This window comes from Pungitius pungitius, chromosome 12 (assembly GCF_949316345.1).
Source record: "Pungitius pungitius chromosome 12, fPunPun2.1, whole genome shotgun sequence".
In the NCBI taxonomy this organism is placed as follows: domain Eukaryota; kingdom Metazoa; phylum Chordata; class Actinopteri; order Perciformes; family Gasterosteidae; genus Pungitius; species Pungitius pungitius.
Window position 1 is genome coordinate 11045021 of NC_084911.1, and position 18770 is coordinate 11063790.

General features: G+C 40.4%; 1 protein-coding gene across 1 annotated transcript in view; it reads right to left on the minus strand.

The window, feature by feature from the left end:
- aclya (ATP citrate lyase a) overlaps window positions 1-18770 on the minus strand; it is a 28728-nt gene that overhangs the window by 4532 nt on the left and 5426 nt on the right. The window contains exons 6-15 of the mRNA XM_037475522.2: window positions 17951-18030; window positions 17286-17416; window positions 2937-3055; window positions 2284-2420; window positions 2142-2203; window positions 1932-2049; window positions 1702-1856; window positions 1016-1109; window positions 327-468; window positions 75-243 (exon numbers count right to left, since the gene is read on the minus strand). Coding sequence (XP_037331419.2) covers window positions 75-243; window positions 327-468; window positions 1016-1109; window positions 1702-1856; window positions 1932-2049; window positions 2142-2203; window positions 2284-2420; window positions 2937-3055; window positions 17286-17416; window positions 17951-18030 — 1207 coding nt within the window. The remainder of the gene's footprint in view (window positions 1-74; window positions 244-326; window positions 469-1015; window positions 1110-1701; window positions 1857-1931; window positions 2050-2141; window positions 2204-2283; window positions 2421-2936; window positions 3056-17285; window positions 17417-17950; window positions 18031-18770) is intronic.

Below are 18770 nucleotides of genomic sequence, written 5' to 3' on the forward strand. Positions count from 1 at the left end.
AGAATGACGTCGATTTACATTTCTCAGCTCATGTTAAATACCTTGCAGGTGGCAAAGGGCGAGGTTGCACTTACCTGTGGGTACTGCATCGTCTCCATGGTGCTATCAAAGGCTGAACGCAAAGAGGCAAAGTTGATGAGCACGTCCACCTTCGGGTGCTTCTTCATGGCGTCACTCATGTTCTTATACACTGGTATGAGGATCTCTTTATGACCCCAATAGTACTTCTGTTTGTGGTCTCCACTGAAATGCAGTCATGCAGAACGCATATTTGTCACAGAGTGTTTATTATTTCTGACAGTAGAACAGACTATAAGCACACTTACGTGAACGGGTAGACCATAGCTGCAACAGATGGCTCCTCTCTGGAGCAGACGTAATCAAAGTCCAGCATGCCCTGCACTGCCCGGGTCTGCATACCCCACACTATGGACTTGGTGTGTTTGCTGAAGAGGGTAGTTGGCTTGGCTGTAGGAAACGAAAAGCTGTTACAGAAAGAAATCTGAATACCAGGTCAAAAAACTGTGCATTAGTCATTCTATGTTTTCTTGGTTTCTATGAAGTTTATAATATAAATGTTTCACATGGAAAAAAAGGGACAGGATGAACAGAATAGAAACGGAATGAAGGTGATGGAATAACACCACCACCGACATGTAAATGAAAAAGAGGTCAATGAGGCCTTTACTCCCATCAATGAGATTAATAAAAAAATAGATTTCACCGCCATAAAATCCAACATGCTTTAGGGGTCTGGTGCTGGTGGTTTACATAATCGTCAAACCGCAAAACACAAAAACATTTTCATCTTTAAAATGGGATTAGGTGTGCAGGTGTTCAATTACTAATAACTAATGACAGAAGGGGGCGTTATAATACCTGAATGCGACCATGCATGATCACAAGGCTTCCTTCCACCAGTCATGCTGCTCAGTGGAGGACCCATTCATGGAAACACATCCTAACCTCAGCGTTCACAGCGCCTAGATCTAAAAGTGCAGTTTATTTTCCTCACCGATGGGAGCTCCCACTTTGGCCTTCTTAGCTGGCGAGTCCTCTACGTTGGGTTTCTTCTCAGAGAAAGAAGCAGTTCTGCTGGATTCTGGGGTCTGGAATTGAACAAAAAAGGGAGTCACAGGTTTGTTCAAATATGTGTGCTAATTGTAAAAATGTTAGAAAGCGCTCCTTAAAGAAGCCCGATAACATTAACGCGTTATTTCATAAAACATCCGTTACGAAGGGAGTCTTCGTTTTCTTCATGTATTCGGCTACACAAGTAGTCCTTCCTGAAGTAAAACCAACTGGATTTTACAGTCTTAGCTTGAAGGATAAAAGCAAAACGAAAATTGGCAAATACTTGCATGCATGACTGTGCATACTTGCAGGCCCACAAGCGAGCACTCGCACACTTTGCTGAAAGCCTTCGCGCTGCACAACACTGAATGGATGCCTTGGGGCAGTCGCCGCTACTGACTTACTTACTGCGAGTCCCTGACTGATCTCAAGATCTCTCAGAGTGAGAGCAGTCCACAAAGATGTACAATGCAATTCTCACAAAAGAGCCATCGGGCTGCTGCTGACTTGCTTCTAAAAAAAAGGAGAGGACTCTAAATGCCCCCTGCTCACTGCACCGCTGTCGGTGGAGCCGGCGATGACGATCCGCCGCGGCTCTGTCCCCGTGGGGGTCACAATGTGTCGTACCGACGTGCTGCCGCTGGAGTTGAGAAGGAAGTTGGCGGTGTGGGCGGCAACAGGCGGGTGGCTGGGGATTGGCCGGTGGCCCAGCGCCATGCCGACGATGGCGGTCATGTGAGTTTCTGTGCCAAAGACGTGGATGGGGATCCCGGTCGTCTTGCCTGAGGAGAGCAGACGGCGTTTGAGCGCCGCAGGGTGCTTACGGATTAAAAACACACTCAAGGAGCTCAACGTACCAACTTCTCCCATCACTCGGAGGCCTTCCTGGTAGTTGGGGCCTCCGCGGCGGACGAAAATGGTGACCTCATGCTCCTTCAGGGGCACCTGATAGTCTCTGATGGCGCGAACAATGCCCTAGCAAAGACGAGGAGGAAGCTCAATGAATACCTTGATACTTCCTGAAGTGCCATCACGGCGGCTCCATAAAATTAAAAAAGAAACTGCACCTTGAATGTGGCGGCGACGTTGGTGAAGTTTGCAATGCTTCCGCCGATGATCAAAACTTTTCCTGAAAAAGGTTCATTACACAGTTTTAGAGAAAAATCCCCCTTTGAGTGGACACAGAAATGAGATTTTTTTTCCTCCTACCGTCAGGGTGCTTCTCTCTGGTCATCAGAGACAGGATAGTCTTGGCGTAGTCGTAGGTCTGCTGTTCGCTCGGTGCTCCCGAATATTCCCCGTAATTGGCCAGCTCGCCGACGCCACCCAGGTCACAGATGGTGTCACTAAAGAGGAGATTTATACAAGTCAGCCACACGGACCAGAAAGCCATACCGTGAGCAGCGTTTTTGTCCCCCTATGCTGGGGCAATCGCATCGGCATCCAAAATGAAATGAGGTGATGAGCAGCTTAACTCGAGTGGCAAACTGAATTGATACTGAACTGTAGATTTACTTCACAGTGCACAGCGGGAATAATTAGTCATGGCTGAAGTGTCTGCATGTCACGCTGTACACCTCAAACAGAAGGGAAGGAGGGAGACGCTCTCCTTCCTCCAGACTCAAAAAAAAAGAAGAAAAACTGTCAAGAATCCAATTTAGCAGGCAGCAGCTGGCGTCTGAGCTGCTGCAGCAGCGTCGCCGCCCTCACTGCTGCATCCCTGGCACACGTCGCAAAACTCGATCACGCAGAGTGTGATCAATGTAATGAGGAGAGGCGGTTTCAGCGGCTAGAAGAACATGTCAATTGGATTATTTCCAATACATGGCAGGCACGTCCTATGTAGTGCTGCGACCAGGTACCTGTACACCACCGAGGCGCCTCCTCCCGCCACCATGGTCCAGATCCTCCCTCGCGGGTTGAGCAGGGTCAGTTTCAGGCTGGCACCACTCTTGGCGTCAAGGTCGGCGATGTAGGCCTCCTGCAGATGTTGAAGAGTCGGGAGACACTTGTGAGATATGATTTCTACTGAAGTAGGTGGGATGCGTTTGTAGCTTTCGTCAGTGCAGGACCTGCACAGGTAGCGCTGTATTTTGCCACAATTAATTTCTTTCATGGATTTGAAATACACAGCAATGGTAAATATTGCAGAAATATCCAGAGTCGTAGAGACTGCGATGTGCAGCAGTGGTTGTTTGTGGCAGTCAGGGTCACAGCTGGCGGCTGAGAGGAAAGAAGCCTCCAATCAAAGACACCCGCTGTCCCTCAACCCCACTCGAGTCTCAAAGCAGCCCAATTAGAGCGGCCCGTCTGGCACGCACACACTCGGCCTCAAACCAGGGCCTGCATCAGCCGTCAATAAGACAAGTCCTGTATACATATTAGTCACACGGCTTGCATTGTTCAAAATTTGATTTTATTATTAATTTAAAAAAAGAAATATTCTTATTCTTTGTTGTGAATAGACTTGGGGCAGTTGGGCCAGGGGCTACTACAGGGCAATACACTGCTCTACTTTAGGCTAGAACTATTTGGAAATCAATTAATTTATGTTTAAATGAAAGGCACTGTATGATAGCCGATTGTTTAGCTCATTCATTATTGGAGGTAATTCTGTGATGATCTCATTTTGAAACTAGAAAATGCATTTCCTGCTGAAAATGCGTTGGAATGCAAAAAGCTGAAATTAATTTCAAAAAGTTGCTTAAAGTACAGAAATGAAACAAGCTGAAATTATTCTAAATATTGCTGAAAGAATAGAAAAAGCTGAAATACATTTTAAAATGGCTGAAAATACAGAAATGAGTAAAGCTGAAATGAACTTGAAACAATTGCAAAAAAACTGAAATGGGAGAAGCTTCTATGAATTTGAAATCACAGAAATAAAAGCTGAAATAAATTTCAAAAAGTTGTTTAAAATGCAACAAGCTGAAATTATTCTAAACATTGCTGAAAGAATAGAAAAAGCTGAAATACATAAATGAGAAAAATGAGAAAAGCTGAAATGAACTTGAAAGAATATCAAAAAAACAGAAATGGGAGAAGCTTCTATGAATTTGAAATCACAGAAATAATAAAAGCTGAAATTAATTTCAAAAAGTTGCTTAAAATGCAACAAGCTGAAATTATTCTAAACATTGCTGAAATAAAAAAGGCTGAAATACATTTAAAAATTGCTGAAAATACAGAAATGAGAAAAGCTGAAACGAACTTGAAAGAATTGGAAAAAACAGAAATGGGGGAAGCTTCTATGAATTTGACAAAATACAGAACTAATAAAAGCTTAAATTACTTCTAAACATTGCTGAATCTTTTTCATTCAAACTTAATGAACTTGTACACCGCTTTGCTAGTCTTCTGACAACTCAAAGCGCTTTAATACTAGATGACATCTCTCACCCATTAATACACTGATGACACAACCTACCATACACAGTGGCACCTGCCCATGTGCACAGAATAAACCAGACAGGAGAAGATCCTGGCAACAAGTCAAAATAAAATATAAAAACATTTTGCATGGTTGGTGAGTGCCTCAAAAGTTTGCAAATAGTGTAGAAATTACTGAAAGCTTCGTGGCGGTGCCATCAAAAACGCTCCTGGATACTTCCGGATAAGTTAACCGTCATGTCTTGATGATGTCATAAAGATGCGCGGTTTTGTGAAATAAACATGGACGCATACAGCGCCAATGACTAATACAAGTACTACGTGTTTCACTTGGACAATTAAATGTTAGTGGACACACACACAAATACTACAGCCCCCATCTCGATTACAATTGTTCACTCCTCAGTGCGCAGTTTCGCCCACCAGCGGACCCCCTCCTCCCCCCTAACCCCGGCTGGTCCACCGTAACTTTTGACGTGCTTATTAACTGACGGACCTTCTTGCGGTCCGATGAAGGTTATTAATAGTATATTAAGTTGACGCTTTGTTGCGTAAAATAAAGACCAAACGATCTCCTGTCATTCGCGTAAGAAAACAAACTCACGTATCTGCAGTTCAATCACCGAAGGAACAACGTCACGCCACTCCCCGTAACTTTTGACGTGCTTATTAACCTACGGACCTTCTTGCGGTCCGCGAAAAGGTTATTAATAGTATCACTCGCGTAAAAAAATAAACTCACGTGCCTGCAGCTTAATGACAACACCGAAGGAACAACGTCACAACCACGGTTTAAGTCTCCAGCGGGGAGTAGCCTCGTTAGCAGTTTAGCTAGCTAGCACTCTAGTACTTATGGCTCTCACATGTCTCAAATATCTTACCGTCCAGCCTCCACATTACTTACGGTCTGCTCATCCCGGGTCTCCGTCCCAACTCACGACACGCACGTCCACACGTACCGTTATCTAACCACGGTTAAACCTGCACGTCCCTGAGCTACGTCTTTATGGCCATAGATCAACAGCTGATCGCTAATTAGCTCACGGCGAAGAGAGTGAAGAGATTTAGACAAAATCCACACCTCAAACAAATGCTTCCTGGAGCAAGACTATTTGGAGTAGCCAAAAAATAATGACATTTTGAGAGACACAAGACTCTACCGAACGTTTGAGTGTAGTTTGTATGTCTCTATGTGTTTTAAAACTGCTCAAACAGCCGTTTACAAAAAGTGTACCGGCTGTGTTTTTTTTTTTTTAAATGTCGGCAGATTTGTATGGAAGCGTATGGGGCTCGGGGCAGACTTTGTCTCACAATCAGGCTCCTCACGCAAAAAGTAAATAACTCTGACATTCCAAACTTATACGAGTCCAACCAGCACAAGCACGGCTAATGTTTTCTTTTTAAATGAAGGCTGAAAAGTGAATATTGTGGCCGTAAAGATAAAAGTGCCTCTTTTTTTTTACTGAATCCTCACACGGCGCTCACTCTAAATCGCGGGACAATCCGGAAAACTCCACTCTAAATTCGAAAGAAACCCCAAAACTAATGAAACATAATTAGTGTTTATGAAAAAACTATAATAGATATCAACAAGCTGTTTTTTTTATAAAATTGTTAAGACTTGTGTCAACATTTTAAAGTTTAAATGGTGTCTCTAGCTGAAAGATTGGAAAAGCTGAAAAAGTTGAAAGTTGAAGAAGTTTTGAAAGGATTTGAAAATTTAATCCATTAGGAAACCATGTTAAAAAGGTTGAAGATATTAATTTATATTAATTCAATTATAAGAGCTAAAAAGCTGAAAAGTCATAGCACCCCTCCCCTGAATGAGCTGAACATTTTAATATTTGAATGGTCTTAATAGCTGAAAGTGTGAAGGAGTTGAAAGGTGCGGCGGAAGAAATAGAATAATATGAAGAAGATGAATAAGTCGGAACTAGAAAATGCATTTCCTGCTGAAAATGCGTTGGAATGCAAAAAGCTGAAGTTAATTTCAAAAAGTTGCTTAAAGTACAGAAATGAAACAAGCTGAAATTATTCTAAATATTGCTGAAAGAATAGAAAAAGCTGAAATACATTTTAAAATGGCTGAAAATACAGAAATGAGTAAAGCTGAAATGAACTTGAAACAATTGCAAAAAAACTGAAATGGGAGAAGCTTCTATGAATTTGAAATCACAGAAATAATAAAAGCTGGAATTAATTTCAAAAAGTTGCTTAAAATGCAACAAGCTGAAATTATTTTAAACATTGCTGAAAGAATAGAAAAAGCTGAAATACATGAATGAGAAAAGCTGAAATGAACTTGAAAGAATATCAAAAAAACAGAAATGGGAGAAGCTTCTATGAATTTGATATCACAGAAATAATAAAAGCTGAAATTATTCTAAACATTGCTGAAATAAAAAAGGCTGAAATACATTTAAAAATTGCTAAAAATACAGAAATGAGAAAAGCTGAAACGAACTTGAAAGAATTGGAAAAAACAGAAATGGGGGAAGCTTCTATGAATTTGACAAAATACAGAACTAATAAAAGCTTAAATTACTTCTAAACATTGCTGAATCTTTTTCATTCAAACTTAATGAACTTGTACACCGCTTTGCTAGTCTTCTGACAACTCAAAGAGCTTTAATACTAGATGACATCTCTCACTCATTAATACACTGATGACACAACCTACCATACACAGTGGCACCTGCCCATGTGCACAGAATAAACAAGACAGGAGAAGATCCTGGCAACAAGTCAAAATAAAATATAAAAACATTTTGCATGGTTGGTGAGTGCCTCAAAAGTTTGCAAATAGTGTAGAAATTACTGAAAGCTTCGTGGCGGTCCCATCAGAAACGCCCCTGGATACTTCCGGATAAGTTAACCGTCATGTCTTGATGACGTCATAAAGATGCGCGGTTTTGTGAAATAAACATGGACGCATACAGCGCCAATGACTAATACAAGTACTACGTGTTTCACTTGGACAATTAAATGTTAGTGGACACACACAAATACTACAGCCCCCATCTCGATTACAATTGTTCACTCCTCAGTGCGCAGTTTCGCCCACCAGCGAACCCCCTCCTCCCCCCTAACCCCGGCTGGTCCACCGTAACTTTTGACGTGCTTATTAACTGACGGACCTTCTTGCGGTCCGATGAAGGTTATTCATAGTATATTAAGTTGACGCTCTGTTGTGTAAAATAAAGACCAAACGATCTCCTGTCATTCGCGTAAGAAAACAAACTCACGTATCTGCAGCTCAATCCCCGAAGGAACAACGTCACGCCACTCCCCGTAACTTTTGACGTGCTTATTAACCTACGGACCTTCTTGCGGTCCGCGAAAAGGTTATTAATAGTATCACTCGCGTAAGAAAATAAACTCACGTGCCTGCAGCTTAATGACAACACCGAAGGAACAACGTCACACCCACGGTTTATGTCTCCAGCGGGGAGTAGCCTTGTTAGCAGTATAGCTAGCTAGCAATCTAGTACTTATGGCTCTCACATGTCTCAAATATCTTACGGTCCAGCCTCCACATTACTTACTGTCTGCTCATCCCGGGTCTCCGTCCCAACTCACGACACGCACGTCCATACGTACCGTTATCTAACCACGGTTAAACCTGCACGTCCATACGTACAGTTATCTAACCACGGTTAAACCTGCACGTCCATACGTACCGTTATCTAACCACGGTTAAACCTGCACGTCCCTGAGCTACGTCTTTATGGCCATAGATCAACAGCTGGTCGCTAATTAGCTCACGGCGAAGAGAGTGAAGAGATTTAGACAAAATCCACACCTCAAACAAATGCTTCCTGGAGCAAAACTATATGGGGTAGCCAAAAAATAATGACATTTTGAGAGACCCAAGACCCTATCAAACGCATGAGTGTAGTTTTTATGTCTCTGTGTGTTTTAAAACTGCTCAAACAGCCGTTTACAAAAAGTGTACCGGCTGTGTTTATTTTTTTTAAATGTCGCCAGATTTGTATGGAAGCTTATGGGGCTCGGGGCAGACTTTGTCTCACAATCGGGCTCCTCACGCAAAAAGTAAATGACTCTGAGATTTCAAACTTATACGAGTCCAACCAGCACAAGCACGGCTAATGTTTTCTTTTTAAATGAAGGCTGAAAAGTGAATATTGTGGCCGTAAAGATAAAAGTGCCTCTTTTTTTTTTACTGAATCCTGACAAGGCGCTCACTCTAAATCGCGGGACCATCCGGAAAACTCCACTCTAAATTCGAAAGAAACCCCAAAACTACTGAAACATAATTAGTGGTTATGAAAAAAGTATAATAGATATCAACAAGCTGTTTTTTTAATAAAATTGTTAAGACTTGTGTCAACATTTTAAAGTTTAAATGGTGTCTCTAGCTGAAAGATTGGAAAAGCTGAAAAAGTTGAAAGTTGAAGAAGTTTTGAAAGGATTTGAAAATTTAATCCATTAGGAAACCATGTTAAAAAGGTTGAAGATATTAATTTATATTAATTCAATTATAAGAGCTAAAAAGCTGAAAAGTCATAGCACCCCTCCCCTGAATGAGCTGAACATTTTAATATTTGAATGGTCTTAATAGCTGAAAGCGTGAAGGAGTTGAAAGGTGCGGCGGAAGAAATAGAATAATAATATGGCGGAATAAAGAAAAGAAGAACAATACTTGGAATGCTTGAAGCATTCCAACTAACTAGAAAATGCATTTCCTGCTGAAAATGCGTTGGAATGCAAAAAGCTGAAGTTAATTTCAAAAAGTTGCTTAAAGTACAGAAATGAAACAAGCTGAAATTATTCTAAATATTGCTGAAAGAATAGAAAAAGCTGAAATACATTTTAAAATGGCTGAAAATACAGAAATGAGTAAAGCTGAAATGAACTTGAAACAATTGCAAAAAAACTGAAATGGGAGAAGCTTCTATGAATTTGAAATCACAGAAATAATAAAAGCTGGAATTAATTTCAAAAAGTTGCTTTAAATGCAACAAGCTGAAATTATTTTAAACATTGCTGAAAGAATAGAAAAAGCTGAAATACATGAATGAGAAAAGCTGAAATGAACTTGAAAGAATATCAAAAAAACAGAAATGGGAGAAGCTTCTATGAATTTGATATCACAGAAATAATAAAAGCTGAAATTATTCTAAACATTGCTGAAATAAAAAAGGCTGAAATACATTTAAAAATTGCTAAAAATACAGAAATGAGAAAAGCTGAAACGAACTTGAAAGAATTGGAAAAAACAGAAATGGGGGAAGCTTCTATAAATTTGACAAAATACAGAACTAATAAAAGCTTAAATTACTTCTAAACATTGCTGAATCTTTTTCATTCAAACTTAATGAACTTGTACACCGCTTTGCTAGTCTTCTGACAACTCAAAGAGCTTTAATACTAGATGACATCTCTCACTCATTAATACACTGATGACACAACCTACCATACACAGTGGCACCTGCCCATGTGCACAGAATAAACAAGACAGGAGAAGATCCTGGCAACAAGTCAAAATAAAATATAAAAACATTTTGCATGGTTGGTGAGTGCCTCAAAAGTTTGCAAATAGTGTAGAAATTACTGAAAGCTTCGTGGCGGTCCCATCAGAAACGCCCCTGGATACTTCCGAAAAAGTTAACCGTCATGTCTTGATGATGTCATAAAGATGCGCGGTTTTGTGAAATAAACATGGACGCATACAGCGCCAATGACTAATACAAGTACTACGTGTTTCACTTGGACAATTAAATGTTAGTGGACACACAAATACTACAGCCCCCATCTCGATTACAATTGTTCACTCCTCAGTGCGCAGTTTCGCCCACCAGCGAACCCCCTCCTCCCCCCTAACCCCGGCTGGTCCACCGTAACTTTTGACGTGCTTATTAACTGACGGACCTTCTTGCGGTCCGATGAAGGTTATTAATAGTATATTAAGTTGACGCTCTGTTGTGTAAAATAAAGACCAAACGATCTCCTGTCATTCGCGTAAGAAAACAAACTCACGTATCTGCAGCTCAATCCCCGAAGGAACAACGTCACGCCACTCCCCGTAACTTTTGACGTGCTTATTAACCTACGGACCTTCTTGCGGTCCGCGAAAAGGTTATTAATAGTATCACTCGCGTAAGAAAATAAACTCACGTGCCTGCAGCTTAATGACAACACCGAATGAACAACGTCACACCCACGGTTTATGTCTCCAGCGGGGAGTAGCCTTGTTAGCAGTATAGCTAGCTAGCAATCTAGTACTTATGGCTCTCACATGTCTCAAATATCTTACGGTCCAGCCTCCACATTACTTACGGTCTGCTCATCCCGGGTCTCCGTCCCAACTCACGACACGCACGTCCATACGTACCGTTATCTAACCACGGTTAAACCTGCACGTCCATACGTACCGTTATCTAACCACGGTTAAACCTGCACGTCCCTGAGCTACGTCTTTATGGCCATAGATCAACAGCTGGTCGCTAATTAGCTCACGGCGAAGAGAGTGAAGATATTTAGACAAAATCCACACCTCAAACAAATGCTTCCTGGAGCAAAACTATATGGGGTAGCCAAAAAATAATGACATTTTGAGAGACCCAAGACCCTATCAAACGCATGAGTGTAGTTTTTATGTCTCTGTGTGTTTTAAAACTGCTCAAACAGCCGTTTACAAAAAGTGTACCGGCTGTGTTTTTTTTTTTTAAATGTCGGCAGATTTGTATGGAAGCTTATGGGGCTCGGGGCAGACTTTGTCTCACAATCGGGCTCCTCACGCAAAAAGTAAATGACTCTGAGATTTCAAACTTATACGAGTCCAACCAGCACAAGCACGGCTAATGTTTTCTTTTTAAATGAAGGCTGAAAAGTGAATATTGTGGCCGTAAAGATAAAAGTGCCTCTTTTTTTTTACTGAATCCTGACAAGGCGCTCACTCTAAATCGCGGGACCATCCGGAAAACTCCACTCTAAATTCGAAAGAAACCCCAAAACTACTGAAACATAATTAGTGGTTATGAAAAAAGTATAATAGATATCAACAAGCTGTTTTTTTAATAAAATTGTTAAGACTTGTGTCAACATTTTAAAGTTTAAATGGTGTCTCTAGCTGAAAGATTGGAAAAGCTGAAAAAGTTGAAAGTTGAAGAAGTTTTGAAAGGATTTGAAAATTTAATCCATTAGGAAACCATGTTAAAAAGGTTGAAGATATTAATTTATATTAATTCAATTATAAGAGCTAAAAAGCTGAAAAGTCATAGCACCCCTCCCCTGAATGAGCTGAACATTTTAATATTTGAATGGTCCTAATAGCTGAAAGTGTGAAGGAGTTGAAAGGTGCGGCGGAAGAAATAGTAGAATAAGGCGGAACTAGAAAATGCATTTCCTGCTGAAAATGCGTTGGAATGCAGGCTGAAAATAATATGAAAAAGTTGCTTAAAGTACAGAATTGAAACAAGCTGAAATACATTTAAAAATGGCTGAAAATACAGAAATTTTCTAAACATTGCTGAAATAGAAAAGGCTGAAATACATTTAAAATTGCTGAAATTACAGAAATGAGAAAAGCTGAAATGAACTTGAAAGAATTGCAAAAAAAGAAATGGGAGAAGCTTCTATGAATTTGAAAACACAAATAATAAAAGCTGAAATAATAGAAATAGGAAAAGCTGAGAATTAAAAAATACATTTTTTGTAGTAATATAAAGTTTAGTACTATAGTTGTAATTGTGGTACTAGTGGTACTAGCAGCAGTAGAAGAAGTAAGTACTAGTTTCACTAGTATTTGAAAGCAATTGTGGTGTACCCATTGTTGAGGTACAGATAATCATTGAGGCTTTTATTTTGAAATAATGGAATTGGGTGGGGGGGTTTGAGAGACAGACTGTTTGTTATTCAAACCAAATGGACTTGGTAAAATAGATTTGTACAGCGCTCTTCTAGTCTTCTGACCACTCAAAGCACCTTAACACTACATAACATCATTCACCCATTCACACACCAATGACAGGACCTACCATACACAGTGGCACCTGCCCAACCAGTAACTAACATTCACACAGTGTAGTCACAGCTAGAGGAACAATTCTGGGATCAAGTGTCTTGCCCAAGGACACAGTGACATACAGGTTAGCCAGGCCTGGGATCAGACCGCCAACCCTCTGATTGGAGGACGGCCGCCCGCGCTCCCCACTCACCCACAGTCGCCCTAAGCTAAGAAAACTAAAGTTATTAATTGATGGGCCTCATCAAACATTACAGTAAGAATTCCCACCATTGGGGTTGAAATACTAGTAGTACTAGTAATATTAGTAGTAGTAAAAGTCATTTTAGTAATACTACCAGTTGAAATACTAGAAGTACTACTAGAAGTACTAGAAATATTAGTAGTGGTTGTAGTACTATTTGAAAGAGCAATACGTATTTAACAAAACAGCTTCATCCTAAGCTTCATGGCTAAATTAGATAATCATTGCAGCTTTTATTTTGAAATGATGGTATTGGGGGAGTGGGTGAGTAGGTGCAGGGGTTGAGAGACAGTATATATTATTTAATAGGCCTCATCAAACATTACAGTAAGAATTCCCTCCATTGGGTTGAAATACTAGTAGTAAAAGTATTTTAGTAATAATACCAGTTGAAATACTAGAAGTACTACTAGAAGTACTAGACATTCTAGTAGTGGTTGTAGTACTATTTGAAAGCGCAATAAGTATTCAACGAAACAGCTGAATCCTAAGCTTTATGTTTAAATAACATAATCACTGCAGCTTTTTATTTTGAAATGATGGTATTGGGTGAGTGGGTGGCGGGGTGGGGGGTTGAGAGACAGTATATATTATTTAATAGGCCTCATCAAACATTACAGTAAGAATTCCCTCCATTGGGTTGAAATACTAGTAGTAAAAGTATTTTAGTAATAATACCAGTTTAAATACTAGAAGTACTACTAGAAGTACTAGAAATATTAGTAGTGGTTGTAGTACTATTTGAAAGCGCAATAAGTATTCAACGAAACAGCTGAATCCTAAGCTTCATGTTTAAATAACATAATCACTGCAGCTTTTATTTTGAAATGATGGTATTGGGGGAGTGGGTGGGGGGGTTGAGAGACAGTATATATTATTTAATAGGCCTCATCAAACATTACAGTAAGAACTCCCTCCATGGGGGTTTGAAATGATGAGAGAAGGTGGAGAGAAGGAGGTCATGTCAGGCTGCACTAATCAGCTAATTAGGATCAGCTGTGAGTCACAGAAAGAGCCCCAGCTCGTTGGCGCGGCAACGGAGCAAGGTGCACTTAGCTCACAGACAGTTACCGAGAACCCACACCTCAAACAAATGCTTCCTGGAGCAAAACTATTTGGAGTAGCCAAAAAATAATTACATTTTGAGCGACACAAGACTCTACCGAACGTTTGAGTGTAGTTTTTATGTCTTTATGTCTTTTAAAACTGCTCTACCAACAGTTTACAAAACATGGACCCTCTCTTGTCTTCCGACTTTGCCCGCACTCTAGCGCTCACTCTAAATTCGAAAAGGACCCCAAAACTAGTGAAACATAATGAGTGGTTATGAAAAAACTATAATAGATATCAACAAGCTGTTTTTTTTAGGAAATTGTTAAGACTTGTGTCAACATTTTAAAGTTTAAATGGTGTCTCTAGCTGAAAGATTGGAAAAGCTGAAAAAGTTGAAAGTTGAAGAAGTTTTGAAAGGATTTGAAAATTGAATCCATTAGGAAACCATGTTAAAAAGGTTGAAGATATTAATTTATATTAATTCAATTATAAGAGCTAAAAAGCTGAAAAGTCATAGCACCCCTCCCCTGAATGAGCTGAACATTTTAATATTTGAATGGTCTTAATAGCTGAAAGTGTGAAGGAGTTGAAAGGTGCGGCGGAAGAAATAGAAGAATAATAATATGAAGAAGATGAATAAGGCGGAATAAAGATTAGAAGAACAATACTTGGAATGCTTGAAGCATTCCAACTAACTAGAAAATGCATTTCCTGCTGAAAATGCGTTGGAATGCAAAAAGCTGAAATTAATTTCAAAAAGTTGCTTAAAGTACAGAAATGAAACAAGCTGAAATTATTCTAAACATTGCTGAAAGAATAGAAAAGGCTGAAATACATTTAAAAATGGCTGAAAATACAGAAATGAGAAAAGCTGAAATGAACTTGAAACAATTGCAAAAAAACTGAAATGGGAGAAGCTTCTATGAATTTGAAATCACAGAAATTATAAAAGCTGAAATTAATTTCAAAAAGTTGCTTAAAATGCAACACACTGAAATTATTCTAAACATTGCTGAAATAGAAAAGGCTGAAATACATTTAAAAATTGCTGAAAATACAGAAATGAGAAAAGCTGAAATGAACTTGAAAGAATTGGAAAAAACAGAAATGGGGGAAGCTTCTATGAATTTGACAAAATACAGAACTAATAAATGCTTAAATTACTTCTAAACATTGCTGAATCTTTTTCATTCAAACTTAATAATGAACTTGGTAAATGGACTTGTACACCGCTTTGCTAGTCTTCTGACTACTCAAAGCCCTTTAATACTAGATGACATCTCTCACCCATTAATACACTGATGACACAACCTACCATACACAGTGGCACCTGCCCATGTGCACAGAATAAACAAGACAGGAGAAGATCCTGGCAACAAGTCAAAATAAACCATTTTGCATGGTTGGTGAGTGCCTCAAAAGTTTGCAAATAGTGTAGAAATTACTGAGAGCTTCGTGGCGGTCGGTCCCATCAAAAACGCCCCTGGATACTTCCGGATAAGTTAACCGTCATGTTTTGATGACGTCATAGAGATGCGCGGTTTTGTGAAATAAAGATGGACGCATACAGCGCCAATGACTAATACAAGTACTACGTGTTTCACTTGGACAATTAAATGTTAGTGGACACACACAAATACTACAGCCCCCATCTCGATTACAATTGTTCACTCCTCAGTGCGCAGTTTCGCCCACCAGCGGACCCCCTCCTCCCCCCTAACCCCGGCTGGTCCACCGTAACTTTTGACGTGCTTATTAACCGACGGACCTTCTTGCGGTCCGATGAAGGTTATTAATAGTATATTAAGTTGACGCTTTGTTGCGTAAAATAAAGACCAAACGATCTCCTGTCATTCGCGTAAGAAAACAAACTCACGTGTCTGCAGCTCAATCACCGAAAGAACAACGTCACGCCCCTCCCCCGTAACTTTTGACGTGCTAACGGACCTTCTTGCGGTCCGCGAAAAGGTTATTAATAGTATCACTCGCGTAAGAAAATAAACTCACGTGCCTGCAGCTTAATGACAACACCGAATGAACAACGTCACACCCCCGCTTTAAGTTTCCAGCGGGGAGTAGCCTCGTTAGCAGTTTAGCTAGCTAGCACTCTATCACTTATCGCTCTCACATGTTTGAAATATCTTACGGTCCAGCCTCCACATTACTTACGGTCTGCTCGTCCCGGGTCTCCGTCCCAACTCACGACACGCACGTCCATACGTACGGTTAGCTAAACACGGTTAAACCTACACGTCCATGTACGGTTAGCTAAACACGGTTAAACCTACACGTCCATGTACGGTTAGCTAAACACGGTTAAACCTACACGTCCATGTACGGTTAGCTAAACACGGTTAAACCTACACGTCCCTGCGCAGTGGATGACTCCTGAGCTACGTCTTTATGGCCATCGATCAACAGCTGGTCGCTAATGAGCTCAAAGTGAAGAGAGTGAAGAGATTTAGACAAAATCCACACCTCAAACAAATGCTTCCTGGAGCAAAACTATTTGTGGTAGCCAAAAAATAATGGCATTTTGAGGGACCCAAGACTCTACCGAACGCATGAGTGTAGTTTTTATGTCTCTATGTGTTTTAAAACTGCTCAAACAGCCGTTTACAAACAGTGTACCGTCTGTGTGTTTTTTTTAAAAATGTCGGCAGATTTGTATGGAAGCTTATGGGGCTCGGGGCAGACTTTGTCTCACAATCGGGCTCCTCACACAAAAAGTAAATAACTCTGAGATTCCAAACTTATACGAGTCCAACCAGCACAAGCACAGCTAATGTTTTCTTTTTAAATGAAGGCTGAAAAGTGAATATTGTGGCCGTAAAGATAAAAGTGCCTCTTTTTTTTTACTGAATCCTGACACAGCGCTCACTCTAAATCCCGGGACAATCTGGAAAACTCCACTCTAAATTCGAAAGAAACCCCAAAACTAATGAAACATAATTAGTGATTATGAAAAAACTAAAATAGATATCAACAAGCTGTTTTTTTAATGAAATTGTTAAGACTTGTGGCAACATTTTAAAGTTTAAATGGTGTCTCTAGCTGAAAGATTGGAAAAGCTGAAAAAGTTGAAAGTTGAACAAGTTTTGAGAGGATTTGAAAATTTAATCCATTGGAAACCATGTTAAAAAGTTTGATGTTTTTAATTTATATTAATTCAATTATAAGAGCTAAAAAGCTGAAAAGTCATAGCACCCCTCCCCTGAAGGAGCTGAACATTTTAATATTTGAATGGTCTTAATAGCTGAAAGTGTGAAGGAGTTGAAAGGTGCGGCGGAAGAAATAGAATAAAAAAAAGGCGGAATAAAGAAAAGAAGAACAATACTTGGAATGCTTGAAGCATTCCAACTAATAAAGATTAGAAGAACAATACTTGGAATGCTTGAAGCATTCCAACTAATAAAGATTAGAAGAACAATACTTGGAATGCTTGAAGCATTCCAACTAATAATAAAAGGTCGATCTTTTGCGTAATTTACATTTCTCACTTAACACTCCTAACGAGCTTGTCCCTCTGTCCCTCACCTCAGGATAAGCCTCCCGGCCGAAGGGTGGAGGGAACTCCACGTCTCCCCACTTGGCCTTGCAGATGTAATCGGCCGTGGCATCGATCTTGGCCGCCATGTCCAGCACGTAAACTCCATCTTTTGTGACCACTGAGAAAGAGGAAACAGATTAAAAGAGATCTATACTCCGACAAGGTTCACAAACACCCACCCACTGAGTTTCATTAGTCGGGCCAGGGAGGACCTTGCCTCGGGCACAAGTGACCACAACCCTCACGGTCGTCCCTGCAGGAGGTGGAAGGAAAGTGAAGATGGGGAGGAGGTGGCACGAAATCAAAGCAGCAACATCCACACAAACAGCTGCCAGAAGGCACATACTGGGGTCTAATTATTCTATTTTAAATACAGTTCATCAAACAGGAAGTGCTTGAATTATTAAATGGTTTCCTCCTCTTGTAAAGAAAATGAACAAGAATAAAGTTCTGCCTCTTGGCTTTAAGAAGATGTTTTATTATGCATTGAGGTTTTCATCTCCAATTTCCTTTTGATGCCCCCTTTCAAATTTCATAAACCGATGACATATTTATGTTGGAACAAAATGTTTATGCCAACGCGATTGCTTGATCAGACGATTCAGATCAACAACGTACGAGTATAGAAAAAAACAACAACCAGCCAACCCACCCACTGGATTGATCTCCAGGTATGTGAAGAACAGGTCCTCGTAAAGGTTGAAGAGCCCGACAATGAAGCTGGCCAGGACCCTGCGGAGAGACGACATTCTGCTCATTCAACGCTCGGATCCGTAGCTTCAGCACCACTAGTGACCGAGGACGTGCTGTTAATCATGTCGAAATGCTAAAGAGGCCGAGCCACAATATAGTTGAAACAGACAGACTGTCGTATCTGTGTCTGTTTAGGTGGACTATTCAAATATGTAAATCAAAAGGGAAGGATCAATTTTAAAAAAATAATTCTAAAAAGAAAATAAATGATTAACTAAATGCACAAAAAGCCAGTCAGGATTTTAGTGACATGCTAAATATACCTTGACGTATAATTATAATACATTTAAGTCATTACTTCAACGTAATTCAAAGCGTGACCAACAACAGGCCATGTCACTGACAGATTGTCATAGTCGAGCTCGAGCTGCAAACAGTGCTCTGGTAAATTAGCTGCTGGAGAGAAGAAAAATAAATAATAATAAACTAATTTATTTCTTCTCGCACATGTCAAAACAGAGCAGTGAGGGTTGAGGAGGAGATGGGGGAGGCCGCCTTTTGCTCTCCTGCCTGTCAGGAGGCGTGCAGCCTGAGTAGCCCAGTCAGCCGGTTGTCAGCAGGCCGACTGGCCTGTGGGGGAGGAGCGGGGCAGGGAGGGAGGGGGGGGCTGTGACCCAAAACCCCAGAGTGACGCATCTTCCCCACGTCTGGCTCTGACGGGAGGGCAACGAAAACTGGCCGAGTGAGGCTTTTGTTTTGAATCCAGAGCGAGAGGAGAA